The sequence below is a fragment of the Ciconia boyciana genome, chromosome 13, assembly GCF_034638445.1.
Source record: "Ciconia boyciana chromosome 13, ASM3463844v1, whole genome shotgun sequence".
Classification (NCBI taxonomy): Eukaryota; Metazoa; Chordata; class Aves; order Ciconiiformes; family Ciconiidae; genus Ciconia; species Ciconia boyciana.
In genome coordinates, this window is record NC_132946.1 from 18,099,721 (window position 1) to 18,112,935 (window position 13,215).

A 13,215-nucleotide genomic window follows, 5' to 3' on the forward strand; every position below is an offset into this window, starting at 1 on the left:
TGGTCTAAGCTTAATTGCTGATTGGTGATATTTTGGGGCAGGAAAAAGGCTGCAGAGCACTCCCGTGCCTGGCGATAACACCAGTCCTCTCGATGATCTCTTGCTGGGATTGCTCCCGTGGCTAACAGCGTAATGCAAGCCTTTCTTCTGCGCTTGCTGTTCTTAGGGAGCGCTTCAGCCTTTTGCTAGTTACAGGGTAGCCTGACAGGGGCTGCTGAGCTGTCATCGGCCCTAACGCCTCGTTGGGGGGCAGACATAAGCGTACCTGCCTCAGCTTCGGGGCTGGGCTCCCATCGGGGGTGAGGTTTTTGCCAGAGAACTGTGTCAGCCATAAGCGGCTGCTTGTCACGGTCATCGGCTTAATGGTGTGCAGTGCCAAGTTAACCCCTGGAAAGTAACGGTGTAGATCAGACCTGGGAGATGCTTTAGTATCCCTGTATTTGGGAGAAGAAGGGGAAAATGGGGGAATCTTATAGGAGTCAGTGAAGAGGCTTTTGTGCCAGGCGGTGAGTTATCACGCGAGATTCCGGGGTGCCAGTGCAGCAGCCCAGTTACATGGCACCTTCCTCTGATTTTGCTCAGGTTCCCATCCGAGGGGTCCAAGCTGCCGTACGACTCTATCCAGAAGAGCTGTTCGGGTCCTGCGGCAGGTGGGAAGGCTGGGGACAGCAGCCCAGGCTGTGCCACCCCGGGTGGATGCCTTGGGTTTCTGAAAGAGCCCAACCCGCTCCTCATGTCACCCAGGTGGCCAGGTCTCGGAGGACCCCGTCCGGCAGCTGCCCCAGCCGGTGACGCTCACCAAAGCAGTCCGTGACCGACTGTCCCTCATCCATCAGATAACCAGTCCCAAAGCTGTAAGTGCACCGTGGAGGAGGCTGCAACTTCTTCCTTTCTGCCTCCCATGGAGTTTTTCCCCACGTCTTGTCTTTGAGTTCCTTTATTTAGGACGTAAAAGCTGCTTGTTGTCGTTCGCAGCTGATCCGGGCAGGTCAGAGCCCTGATCTGGGCATGGTCTGTTGACTGCAGCCCCGCAGTTAATGACTGGGTGGTTCAGTCTGGCATAGCACAGAGCAGAGACAAGATAAATGCCAAGTACCTCGTAATCTCCAGACATCTATCCTCCCTGCCTCAGCTGAGGCAGCAAAGAGTTGTGTCTTCAAATTATAGGTAGGAAATGAGGACTAAAGAACTTGACTGGGTGCCCTCAGGCAGCAGAGCAGTGTGTGGAGTCCGGGTTGCAGGCAGCTGCCCTCACCACTGATTTCCCCTTCCCTGCTGGTGGTGACGGGGGAGCTGGTGCTCAGACTGGCTTACCAGACAGCGTGGTGATGGGCTTTTGGAGAGGGACTGGGGGAAGCCATCCTTCTCGTGTGGTGGAGAGGGAGAAAATGAGGAGCGCGACCACTTTGCTGTTCTGAACGGGGATGTGCCGAGCTGGCTGGCCAGGCGCTTGTAGCCTCCTCTGCTCACTGGAGAGAGGGCAGCTCTTCCAGAGACTGTTCAGGGCTGGATCTTTCCTGGGGCTCTGGTTTGCTGTCTGGAGGAGGTGAACTGTGCACAGACAACACCAGGAGCGTAGGGAGAGTGGCTGGTTAACATACCTGGCCAAGTCAGGTACCCGCAGGGATGCTCTCCCGCCATGTTGCTTGGTCCTTGTTTGTATCACTCGGGAGAGATGTGGGTGTCTCCCTGTCTCTGCCTTTGCGGTGGGTGGAAGGCGCTGGGAGGAGGGCTGATCTCTGAGGCTTTGCTCTTTTTCAGATGCCGCGTCAGTGTCCTGTAATTACGAAAAGCATCCCTGAGGTTCACCTGACAGCCCCAGGGCCTCCAAGAGCTGTGCCTGCTGTGGACCAGGAGCTAGAGAAGAACCAGAGACCACACAGTGCAGGGGACGCTGGGCGATCGCTGTCAGTCAGTGATGGTGGCATCCATGTGTACGCTCACCAGAGGAGCAAACGAGCCATCCGAGCCATCCACACCGGCTCAGAGGAGGTGGGTGAAGTGCTGAGGAGTCACAGCAGCCCAAAGGTGGCTTTGGGATGCTTACAGCTGATGTTTGTGAGCCCGGCAGAGGCAGCAGAGGGAACACAAGCTTCAGGCTGGAGTTTCAGTTAATCCTACGGAGTCCTTTTGCTGGCATTAGTTTTTCTGACTAGCAGTTCTCCTTTCTGCTAGTATCATACTTGCCTTGAAAGAGGGACCCTGTGTTCGAATGCGCTGACCTTGAGCCAATAATGTATGTTTACTAATTTGCCCAGAGCGTGTACAGGAAGGGCCCTGGACCAGGCGTGCCGTCCGGCAGGAGAGCCTCTGCCTGCAGGGTAAGAGGACAGCCCTTCCCGCAGCCGCCGGCGGCTCTCTGGGCATCGCCAGGGCGCTGGGAAGGGCTGGCTGTAACCCCCAAGCGTGGGTGGGAGAGCTGCTTAACCCTGGGAAATCCCAGCTCCTCCTTCCTTCCAGATCTGACTTCTGCCACGTTAAATACTTTAAAGCCATCCCCTTGAACAGGAGAGAACCCAAAGCTGCCTCTGTGCTTTAGAGAGAAAGGAGCAATGGGGACAGAGGGGCCCCGTGGGCGGAGGACCTCAGCCCAGCTCTAAGTGCGACGGTGCTGTCTTGCCTTTTTTTTTTTTTCAGAGGCTCTTACCAGATCCCATCCTGAAGCTGAGAACCATTATCGGCTTTGGAGGCTGCAGCACCAAATGGGTCAGTAGCTCGGATGGTTTGGGGAGCTGATGTGTAATCACAGATTGATTTTTTTTTTTTTTTTTTTTTTCTTGAGGCAGCTGAGTGCCACCCTTCCTGCACTTTTTGATGGCGAAAATGTCCCCAAAGCAGATGGGCATGAGCTTATGTTTGTGCGTGGGTCTTCTGCTGTTACGATGGTGAATTAGAAATTATGGGGGCCTTTTACATCTCATGGCTTCTGCATTTTAACATGTTAAAATTAGAGCTGCTTTGTAGGAGTCTGGAAAGGAAGGGCTGTGTTTTGGATTGTTTCCGTGGGGCACTGTGCCTTGCAGGAGCCCGGCTTGCGGTCTGTGTTAGGGTAAAGAAAGGGTCGTTTTGGTTCAGCCAGTTCAAAGCCCTGCCAACAACACAATTTTTCTTGTATCTGCTGTTCATGTAGTAGAGATGATTGGTACAGTAAATCCACTGAAATAAGTAGGATGTTGGCGGGCTCTTAGTTTTCCTTTGCGAGTTAGAAGAGTACTTGTATGGAAGAGCATCCTCTCACCTGCACATGTGCAGCAGCTCTCCTGTTGAAGAAATCTCTGCAGGTCCAGCCTAGGACCTTGGGCACCTCTGGAGGATCTGCAGCCCTCTCATTCCTGTCTCGGTCCTGCAGGCACTGTGGACTCAGAACAACGCTGCGGTGGTCTACCCATGCCACGCTGTTATAGTGACCCTGCAGATCCAGACCGGAGAGCAGAGGTTCTTTATTGGACACACAGATAAGGTGAGCGTAACTCTCTTTACACAGCCGTACAGCAACCCTGTCCTTGTACCCCAGATGTACCCCCCGGTCCCAGCTCTCCTCAAAAGCCTCTACCCTGGCGCTTCCTGCAGGTGTCGGCGCTGGCCTTCAACGGGAACAGCACCTTGCTGGCTTCCGCGCAGGCTGGTCCCCTGAGCGTGGTGCGCCTCTGGGACTTCCCGACGGGCAGCTGCCTCTCGGTGTTTAAAACCCACGTCCGCTCCCTCCTGTCCCTGAGGTGGGTTTCAGCCTGGGCGCAGGGATGTGTTCAGGTGGGCTAAGTGTTGCAGCACGGCAGCTTTTCTGTGCTATCTGTGTGTGATAAACCAGGGGTGAATTATAGGTCTCCTTCAGCTGCCTGTTTTTATCACTGAGACCTGCTGGCAGCTGGCCCGCAACAGCCAATATGCTGCCAGCTCCCTCCTGAGCTTATCCCCCAGGTCTTGCTGTCTCCCCTTACTCTGAACTTGTCTCCTTTTATTCCCCGCTGAGATGCACTCGGGGTACAAGGAGCTGCATTTCACCAGGTGGCCTCTTCTTGCAGCTTTTCCTACAGCGGAGCTGTTCTGTGCGGCGTCGGAAAGGATGGGCATGGCAAAACGGTGAGGACTGAAACTTGCTTTTGGAGGTTTCCCCACCCTGTGAACAAGCAACATGAGGTGGCTGTTCTCCCAGATTACACAGTTATTTTGCAGACAAACCTCTGCTCTGGGCTTTCCTAGACATGTTCTTCACTGTAGTCAGAGAGAGATCCGTTTCTCACGAGCTGCTTAGAAAATACTTCCCTTCTACTTGATGCTTGCAAGTGTTTGCATGCACAATCCTCTGCTGCAAGCGAACAAATCCTTTCGGAAGCAGCCCGAGAGACCTGCTCGGGTTGAGCTTTGGGGCTGTTTCTGTCCCTGGTGTGGTCCCAGGTAGGAGCCCAGCTGGGGTGATGAAGGCGGCTGTGTTATTCTGTCCGCACCCTGTGGGGATCGCCGCAGGCTCACACGCAGCGTTGCCGCCCACCTCCGCAGCCGTTCTGGCCCACCAGGTTGAGGGTGACATGTGTTTGTGTGGTATTTCGAGCTGGAAGGCTTGCAAGCACGTAGTGGAAGAATGGGAATTGAAATGGGAGGTTCAGCACTGACTAGAGCCCCCAAAAAACTTTTTATAGCATTTAGGGCAAGATGCGAGGTTTGATCTTTCAGTTCTGAGCATCGCAGGCATCGCTTGTTGGAAGGCATGCTGGGCACTGAAGCTGCCACCCACTGATGTAGCTAGGGGATGACGCAGATCCCACGTGTAGCAGTCAAAAATAAAATTGTTTCATGGGACTGGGGGTTTTGCTTTATCGGTGGAACTGTTTTCATCCACTGATCCCTTATTGACAACCACCAGCAATTAGCTGTGCCATCGCTAACTGCACACTGCCTGCAGGAAAAAACAAACAACGCTCCGGTTTTTTTTCCTGGCACGTGGCAACGTTCCGTGATCCGGGTGGGAGCTGGCGAGCTGAAACTGGGGAGGGGGGATCAATAGGGTGAAAGCAGGATGGGAGAACGGGGGCTGCCGGAGGGCTGGCCAGGAGCACCTCTCCCAGGGTGATGCCTCAGCCCATCCCAGCCTCTGAGGTCTTTTTTTAACGCTGTTGTGAAATGCAAGATCATCAAATCACCTGCATTTCTTCACCTGTCTCCTCCTTTCCTTTGGGGAAAGGGTTGGACTCTCTTGCCCCTCGGATGGGCACTGCGAGCACACAAACCTGCATCAGAGCAAAGTGCTGCGAGAGCCAGTGCCGCTGGACACGTGCTACCTTCAGCTCTCGCGGACTGGCTCAGCCCTGGTACAGCTCTTATATCTCAGCAGGCAGAATTCCCACTCCTCTGTGGATTTTCTTTCCAAGTCTGAGCCCTGTTGCCAGGCAGCCCTGGGATTTAGAACCTATAATTATGGAAGCCAGGGAAGTATATTGCCATGAAGCTTTGCAAAGCTGTTGGACTGTCCTAAACCCTCTGTGTGAGAGAATTTTTTTCCCCTGCTTCAATTCTGTTATCGATACTTTGTGCCCAGCTCCTGTATGTGCAGCTGGTCAGCTGCTGCGATGAAAAGCTCTTTTCCTGCCAAAGTTTCCACGTTTAAGCAGCTCTGTCATCATGTCTTCTTGCTTCAGATGGTGGTGGTGTGGAACGCTGCTCAGGTGACCCGTGGTGGAGAGGTGGCCGTGCTGGCCAAAGCGCACACCGATGTGGACATCCAGGCCTTGAAGATTGCTTTTTTTGATGATACCAGGTAGTGTGCAAAAAAAAAAAAATCAAAAGCATTGGTTCTGGCACAGCTGCAGGGGGAATCATGGTGCTGCAGCCATCCTGTTGCCGTTCCTGTTCTCTGTCCTCGCGGTCAGCCGGTGGCCCTCGGGGCACTGACCTTTCACCAGGGGCTTGGAGAGTCCTGCCCTCGTCCTCACGCAGTCTCTCCCGGGACAGGATGGTGTCGTGCGGCCGGGACAATGTCAGGCTGTGGCGAGTGCGGAGCGGAGCGCTGCGCTCGTGTCCCGTCAGTCTGGGCGAGTACCATTCCCTGGAGTTCACCGACCTGGCCTTCGAGGAGGGGCACGCGGCCGAGCGGGAGCCGGAGGACCGCACGCTGTAAGGGGCTGCAGGGCTCCACCGTCACCCGTCCTCGGGGCAGCCTGCTGGGAGGGAGCTCTACGGCTCTCGGCTGCCTTCAGCATCCTTCTTCTCCCTCCTTTGCATGAGCATGGCATTTTGCGGGGTTTTCCCTGCAAAATATAGGTGCCTCCTAGAGCTGGGAGAGCCTCTCCCCTCCTCAGCACACTTTGTTTCCCAAGGGAGATTTGGCTGCTTGCAGAATAGCCCAAGAAATGGGTCTTTCCTCTTGCCATACCAATGTTTTGCCGTATTTAGTGACTCTCTCCCCAACCTGAGGCTTGTGGTTAGCTTTCTGTTGGCAGGGGGAGGAGTGCGGTACACACCCTCTTGCATATAGACAGATACACGCTTTTTTTTGTTGTTTTATTTTAATTGTCAAAGCCAGTCCTTTGTTGCTATCCCATGCTGTTCCATAAAGGCAGAGCTGTCGGCTCAGCTGGCCCTGCCTTCCCCCGGGCTGTGTCCTGTGGCAGAGAGAGGTTTCTTTCTGAAGTCTATGCCGAGTTTTTAGCTCTTTTTGCTAATTAATGTTTCAAAGGGACAAGAAATAAAATAGGAAGCTCTGACTTGGTTGTAGATTTGTAGGGCAGCGCAGGGAAAGGTGCCCTTGGACACCTCGTTAACCTGTTAGGTTACTGTGAACCAGAATTGCTTTCCATCAGGCAAACAGTTTAACAGGTAAACCAAGCTGGGTTTTTACGAAATCATGCGAGCACAGCTCCTCTTAACCCTGGGGTGCCAGAGCAGGGGTCTCTCTCCTCTACAGCTTTGTCTGCAGCAAGAGTGGCCATGTCTTGGAGGTGGACTACAAGAACGTCTGCATGAGGAGCGCGCGGCGGCTGCTGCCCGCGCAGCCCCGGGGCTGCCAGCGGCAGGACAAGGCAGGCAGCGGCACAGGTAGGAGAATCTGCAGGCGGGGAGGAGGGGACCAGCCAGGGAGCACCTCAACCATCATCAGGGTCAGAAAGGGCAAACAAATCCCTGGTAAAATAAACCAGCTATTTACCTACTGCTAAGGAGTATTTTGGGTTGATTAGATCATTGCTAGCTATTTGCCTCTTAAGTACTGCAAATAATCTTCCTTAGTACAGCAAAGTATCATTTTAAGAAAGAATTTTAGCATTTTAAATGCTGATTGCACTTTCAGAGAAACACTACTTTTAGAAACATGAAACAAGGTCTTAATTTGCTGATGGGAATCTTCATGTAGAGATGGAAAAAGAACTAAGCAGACCAACGAAAAAGATGAATTTGGGGATTTTTTCATTATTCAGCCTGTGCAGAGTGTTTGGGAAATCTTTGTTGCTGTATACTAAGTAGTACAGCTTTCAGCTCTTCCATTAATTTTAACAGCGGGAAGAATTCACTTTCAAGTGTGATTGCTCTGATATCTTAAAACTTAGTGCATAGTTTACTTTGGCAAATTGAGCTAATTAATCTAGAGCATGCCCCTTTGAGAGGTATGTAATTCCGGTTCTCACTTCATGGGTGAGAAAACGCCCAAGAGGAGATGAAACGATGTCCTTGGGTGTCCTCCTGGTAGCAGTGCTGGCTTGTGCCAGTGCTTTGACCAACGGACTTTATACCTGAATCAAAAAGTCCCGGTTTCTGTAGATCTGTATTCTCTCTCCCTTCTCACTACACTGCAGAGAGGATTTGAGACACAGAAATTAAAGGGCTTTGTATCTCAGGCAGTTAATCCAGGACATTCCTTGCCACAAGATCCTGTTCAAGTCAAAATATGGCAGGGTTTAACAAGCGGTAAGAATTTTCTGTGCCTGGTGAGAGTTGCACGATGGTAAAGAGGAGTGCTGGAAAGGGATGGGGACTGAACGTGTTTTGAGTCCGGAGAAGGGCTAGCTGAGACTCTTCAGCCTATACTGTCGGTCACCGTGGGATTCCTGGTGTCGTCTTCTGAGACTTCAGCTGCTGGCGTGGGTGGACCATTGGACTCGGCTCTTGGAAGGGGGAACCCTCAGTTTGAGTTTTCTTGTTTCAAGTGTACAAGGTAGTGTTGTTTTTTGGGTTTTCAGGCCCTGGGATTGCTATAAACAGTATTAGCCTCTCCTCAACCTTCTGTGCCACGGGTTCAGAAGATGGCTACCTACGGCTATGGCCACTGGACTTCTCAGCCGTTGTCTTAGAGGCAGGTGAGTACAGCTGGGACCGGTGCTTCTGAGCTCCACATCTCCATCAGCCTGCTGCTGTGAAGCCAAAGCTCCACTGCCATGTCTCCTAAAGCAATTCTCGTGAACGAGGGCATCTTTTATGCCTGCTGTCTCTAGGGGTGGCTGGCTTGGAAGTCTTCTACTTCAACAGCAATTATTCATGTTCATTCTTGGAGGAGAAAGGCAGGATGTCCTGGGTGAGAGCAGGCATTCAGTCTTGATTTCTGTGCCCTTGTACCCATGGCTCTTCTGTCCATGAAAAACTAGGGGAGAAGTTGAGCAGTTCTTTACTCTTTTTGAAACAACCACCATAACAGCAGAGCCCAGGGACTTCTAGAAAGGGCAGAGAGTAATTTGTCACTAAAAAACCTGCGAGCATTCAATCCTGAGGTCATGTGGGATGCTCATTCCTGTCTGCGTTACTTTCCTAAATGTGAACCTGGTTCAGCAGCTGTGCTCCAGCTGCTGCTGCTCCTTTTCCAGGGGGGTTTGCTGACTCCTGTGTCTTTCTCCAGAGCATGAAGCTCCGGTGAGTTCTGTCTGCATCAGCCCGGACAACCGCAAAGTCTTGTGCACGACCGCTGCTGGGAATCTGGGCTACCTGGATATCCAGTCCCGGGACTATAACACCCTCATGCGCTCTCATGAGGACTCCGTTTTGGCGTTCTCGGTGGAGGGGATTTGGAAGCAGATGGCAACAGTGTCTCAGGACAATACCATCCGAGTCTGGGACCTCGTCTCCATGCAGCAGGTAGGTGAGACGAGAGTCAGTAGGTGTCTCGCATTAATAAATGTGAGATTATTAATAAATTAATAATAAAAAATATTAATAAATAGCCTGCCTAGTCTCTGTTTAGTCTAGTTATCAAAGCTCCACAGTTCTAGAGCCATTAAATGTCCTCCCTGAAGCATGGGGGGTACCATGGGCAAGAAATCCTTCTGGAGTATGGAGTTCTGAGAGTTTTAGCTTAATGCCTAATTTGGCCTTAACTTCTGAAGGTATTGTTAAACAAAAATATTTTCTTTTCCTCCATCTTTTGAATATTGCTTTTTAACACAAAACATAATACCCAAGGGCTTTATCTAAATGCCCAAAGACCCAGGACTTCGCTGGGCTTTAGGTCCATCCAGGCAGGATGAGATTTCTTTTGTGGGATACACTCTCAGTGGAGGTCTGAGGCTGTTTTGGTGTGAGGTGCGGCTGCCAGGTACAGCTTTATCCAGCTTTGTGCCTGCGGTGTGTCTCTCTCCCGCAGCTGTATGACTTCACAGCTGCAGAGGAAATGCCGTCTGCTGTGGCCTTTCACCCTACCCATCAGATCCTGGCCTGCGGCTTTGACAGCGGGGTGGTGCGGACCTTCAGCTTGGCTGCCTCTGATCTGCTGGTGGAGCACAAGTAAGCGCTTGCAGTGGGAGCTGTACTGGGGCAGGTACGGGTCTAACTGTGGGTGTCCTGGCAAGAGCCACGGTGGTAATCGTGGAGGTGGGAAAAGTGCTTTTCTTGAGCTCGACAATCCTCACGCCCCAGCTGAGTGGTTTTCAGGCAGATAGCCTGCTGTGCCAAGGCTCTGGGTGGTAAAAGTCCAACCTGTGAAGGCTGTGAGGGCTTTCTTTATGGCTTCCCGGTGGACAGTTGGCCAACAGTAGGAAAAGGCTTGTCCTAGAGAGCAGCTGAACAGGGAGCCCTTGCGAGCCTTGGCATGGAAAGCGGAGGATGCTCCAAAGGGAGAGGGAGCATGTCCCATCCAGGGACAGCTGGAGTGCTGTGCTTGCTGCTCGGCTTTCCAAAAAGTTGGAGTGTTGATTGTCCTGGGCTGCTGCAGGCATGAGCACAGTGGGGTCCTCTGCCTGCTCCTGGTTATTTTGCTCTCCTGGGTTCTTCACATTGCTACTGTTTTCTGGGGTTTTGTTTCTTTGTTCTCCTCCCCTTTTTCATGTTTTCTGCCTTCTTTCAGGCAGCACCGCACTGTGATCACTGGACTGACCTTCTCTCCAGATGGCAATTTCATGTTCAGCTCCTGTTTGCAGGGAACTCTGGCTCTTTACAGCTGTATGGCACAGAAAAGCCACGTCCTGAGAGTCCTGGGTAAGACTTTAGGCTTGTGGGTTGCCTTTGTTCTTTTTTTATTAGCATAGACATCCTGGCACCAAAGCCAAACCAGACTCAGCCTACTCGGAGAGATATTTCTGATGAACCTTCTGAGCTGTGTCATTTGTGTTTATGCCGTATGTGTGAGCAAACCCTAGTGACTGCCAACCCTTTCCTACCAGTCCCGATTCAAACGCTCTCAGCTTGCTCGGTGTTTTGATTTTGTGAATGGGCTGGAATCGCAGAGACCTGCCCTTTCAGGTCTAGATTCAACGGTGCATTGCCTAGAAGCAACACAAGTGTAGAGTCTTCCTACTTATTCATGCCCAAGCCCTAAATCTTTCAATTTTGTGGATGTACAGTTTAATTTGTTTAAACTGGATCGTTTCCCTAATCCTGCCTGCAGCACAGCTGTGCAAGAGCTGTGCTGGTGAACGGAGAAGGCGGAGAGCTGCAGGCAGGGGAAGCACTGCAGGGGCAAGGCAGTTTGGAAACATTAATGTCACATTTAATGTACGCTTTTGAAATGAGCTGTGGCAGCACAAGCTTGGGCAGGCAAAGGGAGCTCTGTTATGCAATATCGTACAAAGAGGAGGATCCTGCCCCAAGAAGTGTGCAGTTGAAGTAGGTGGAGAAGGAATAGGGGCTCGGAGAGATCAGGGAATTTGTCCAAAATAAGCCAGGTTTGGTGTCAGTGCTGCAGCTGGACCTTCGCATGCTGACTCCACTCTGAAACAGTGTTCATTGCCTGGCCATGTTCCAGGGACAGAACAGTGGATTTTTGGTAGTGGAATAAATACAGAGAATTGCTTTGATGTCTATTTTTACACCTCTGGGTCTATCTGCCCACTTGACTGACGTCAGCGTGGTGGGGTTCGGCACTGACTTCATTCTGCGCAGGGTTCAGACACCCAGGCTGCAGCTGAGATCTCACTTCATAGCTCCTTGTCGCAGCTTCCTGTAACATTAAAAAAATAAACACTAAAATCGATTTTATTCCCTTGACTTTGTTCTGCTCTCCTGAAAACACTGCATGTTCAGTCAGGTGACAAGCCATGTATCTAGACCTTGCCTTTGAGGTGGCTCACTGCACGCTTTGGGTGTTGCAGATAAAATTTGTAGCACTGTCTACAACAGAGGTTGCTTATTTCTCAGGCCAGAACATTAACCCAGGGCTGATTCGGAGGCAGGAGAAGCTGCAGCTGCCAGTCAGCAGCACCATCACAGAGCGAGCTGGCTGCAGTGTGGGCTTTGCTCCTCTCTTCACTCTCTCTCTTGCTGTGGCCCTCAGGCAATGTGGTGGCTCGGGATGCTGGGAGCGGTTCGGATGCTTTGGTGGTCAGTGGGGACAGCCGCCTCTTGGCCTTCGTGGGTCCCTCCAAGTACGTTGTGACCGTGATGGAGGCCTGCTCTCTAGATGAGGTACCCAGCAGGTTCCCCTTGTTCCCGGGGGAGGGTGGGGAGGGGAGCACGTGCCATAGGGGAAATTCCCATAGGCTGCATCAGATGAGATGGATCAAGGGCCTTGGGCACCAGCAATGTTGGAGAGGGCCCTTCCCTGCACAGCAGACGCTTGCTCAGGGTGCTTACAATGAGGTTGGTTTTCCATTTGGTGAGATAGAAACAACAAAGTCAAGGTTTCTTCTTGTCCTGCTTCATTCCCCTCTAGAAAGATAATTTAGAGAAGTTTTGTGTAGACTGTCAGCTCCAACTCATCTTTGTGAGCTGCCCTCCTGGGCAGCAGGGACATTGTCTGGACCCTGCAGCCTCTCATTAGGTGGGAAGGGAAGGGTCTGGGGGGCTCCATAGCCTTGTGTTAGGAGAGCCACGAGAGGCTCCTGAGGCTTCTGCAGTATTTGCTCCAGGACGTTTTTCAGTAGCTCCTTGTTTCACAGCTCCTGAGGGTGGACATCAGCATCCTCGATTTGAACGGCACGGCCTTGGACTCTGCAGCGAGAGTCTGCTTTGCTCCGGTGCCTCGAGGCGAGCTCCTGGTGTCCACTTCTTCCAATAAAATCCTTGTACTTGATGCAAAAACGGGACGACTGGTGCGAGAGGTAGGACACTATGAAATTCATGCACTGAGGTCTGGGGTCATGTGGGGCTTGGGCACTTCATGTCACTGTAGGAGGGTAAATGAGAGAAGAGCTCATCCTGCAGTTCACAGGCTTCAAAGAAACACGAGTGGCAAGCGCGTAGCTATCCTGGTGTGGTCGTGCTCAGGGTGAGCCTGAGCTTGTCCTTGCTTTCTGTGCTGTCGCACTCCTGTCATCTTGCTGAAGCATAAGGACAGGAACTAGCTCAGTTAATGCTGCTGGTGCGGTTTCTTGTCCTCAGGTGTCTCCCGTGCACAAGCTGTCCTGTTCTTCCTTGGCGCTGAGCAAGGATGGCAGGTACCTGCTCACTGCTGGCGACAAAGTTATCAAAGTGTGGGACTATCAGATGCGCTTCGATATCAACTTCCAGGTACTGCCCACAGAGGGAGGGAAGGGGGTTGGTGTTGCCCTGATCAAGGTTTCTGAACCCCTGCAGAAGAGAGCAGGAAATGCCCTCTGTGTGACTTGGCCCAGTGTCCCTAGTCCCAGTTTGCCCAGCAGCTGAGAAATGCAGCCCTATTCCCACGTTGTAATAACGCCCTGCACTGAGCACGGGCTGGGGCTGCCAAAGACGCCGCACCCAGTGAGACCCTCTGCGAAGGACAGAGGTAGGTGTTACCTCTGTGCTAGGGACAGAGCCAGCCAGAGAAGAAAATGGCTCACCTGGGGTTTCAGAGGTATCGAGAGCTAGGATAAGACCTTGGGGGTTTTCAGCTTCTGCTTGTTTCTC

The 13,215-nt window shown here is 52.1% G+C and overlaps 1 protein-coding gene across 1 annotated transcript in view; it reads left to right on the top strand.

The window, feature by feature from the left end:
• The window catches only part of LOC140658877 (mitochondrial Rho GTPase 2), a 45,174-nt gene that overhangs the window by 3,411 nt on the left and 28,548 nt on the right, over positions 1 to 13,215 (top strand). The window contains exons 7-23 of the mRNA XM_072877867.1: positions 583 to 650; positions 745 to 854; positions 1,762 to 1,992; positions 2,638 to 2,706; positions 3,350 to 3,460; positions 3,571 to 3,716; positions 4,023 to 4,080; positions 5,634 to 5,752; positions 5,947 to 6,108; positions 6,899 to 7,029; positions 8,166 to 8,282; positions 8,816 to 9,051; positions 9,557 to 9,696; positions 10,256 to 10,386; positions 11,681 to 11,811; positions 12,285 to 12,446; positions 12,727 to 12,855. Of these exons, the coding sequence (XP_072733968.1) occupies positions 583 to 650; positions 745 to 854; positions 1,762 to 1,992; positions 2,638 to 2,706; positions 3,350 to 3,460; positions 3,571 to 3,716; positions 4,023 to 4,080; positions 5,634 to 5,752; positions 5,947 to 6,108; positions 6,899 to 7,029; positions 8,166 to 8,282; positions 8,816 to 9,051; positions 9,557 to 9,696; positions 10,256 to 10,386; positions 11,681 to 11,811; positions 12,285 to 12,446; positions 12,727 to 12,855 (2,251 nt within the window). The remainder of the gene's footprint in view (positions 1 to 582; positions 651 to 744; positions 855 to 1,761; positions 1,993 to 2,637; positions 2,707 to 3,349; positions 3,461 to 3,570; positions 3,717 to 4,022; positions 4,081 to 5,633; positions 5,753 to 5,946; positions 6,109 to 6,898; positions 7,030 to 8,165; positions 8,283 to 8,815; positions 9,052 to 9,556; positions 9,697 to 10,255; positions 10,387 to 11,680; positions 11,812 to 12,284; positions 12,447 to 12,726; positions 12,856 to 13,215) is intronic.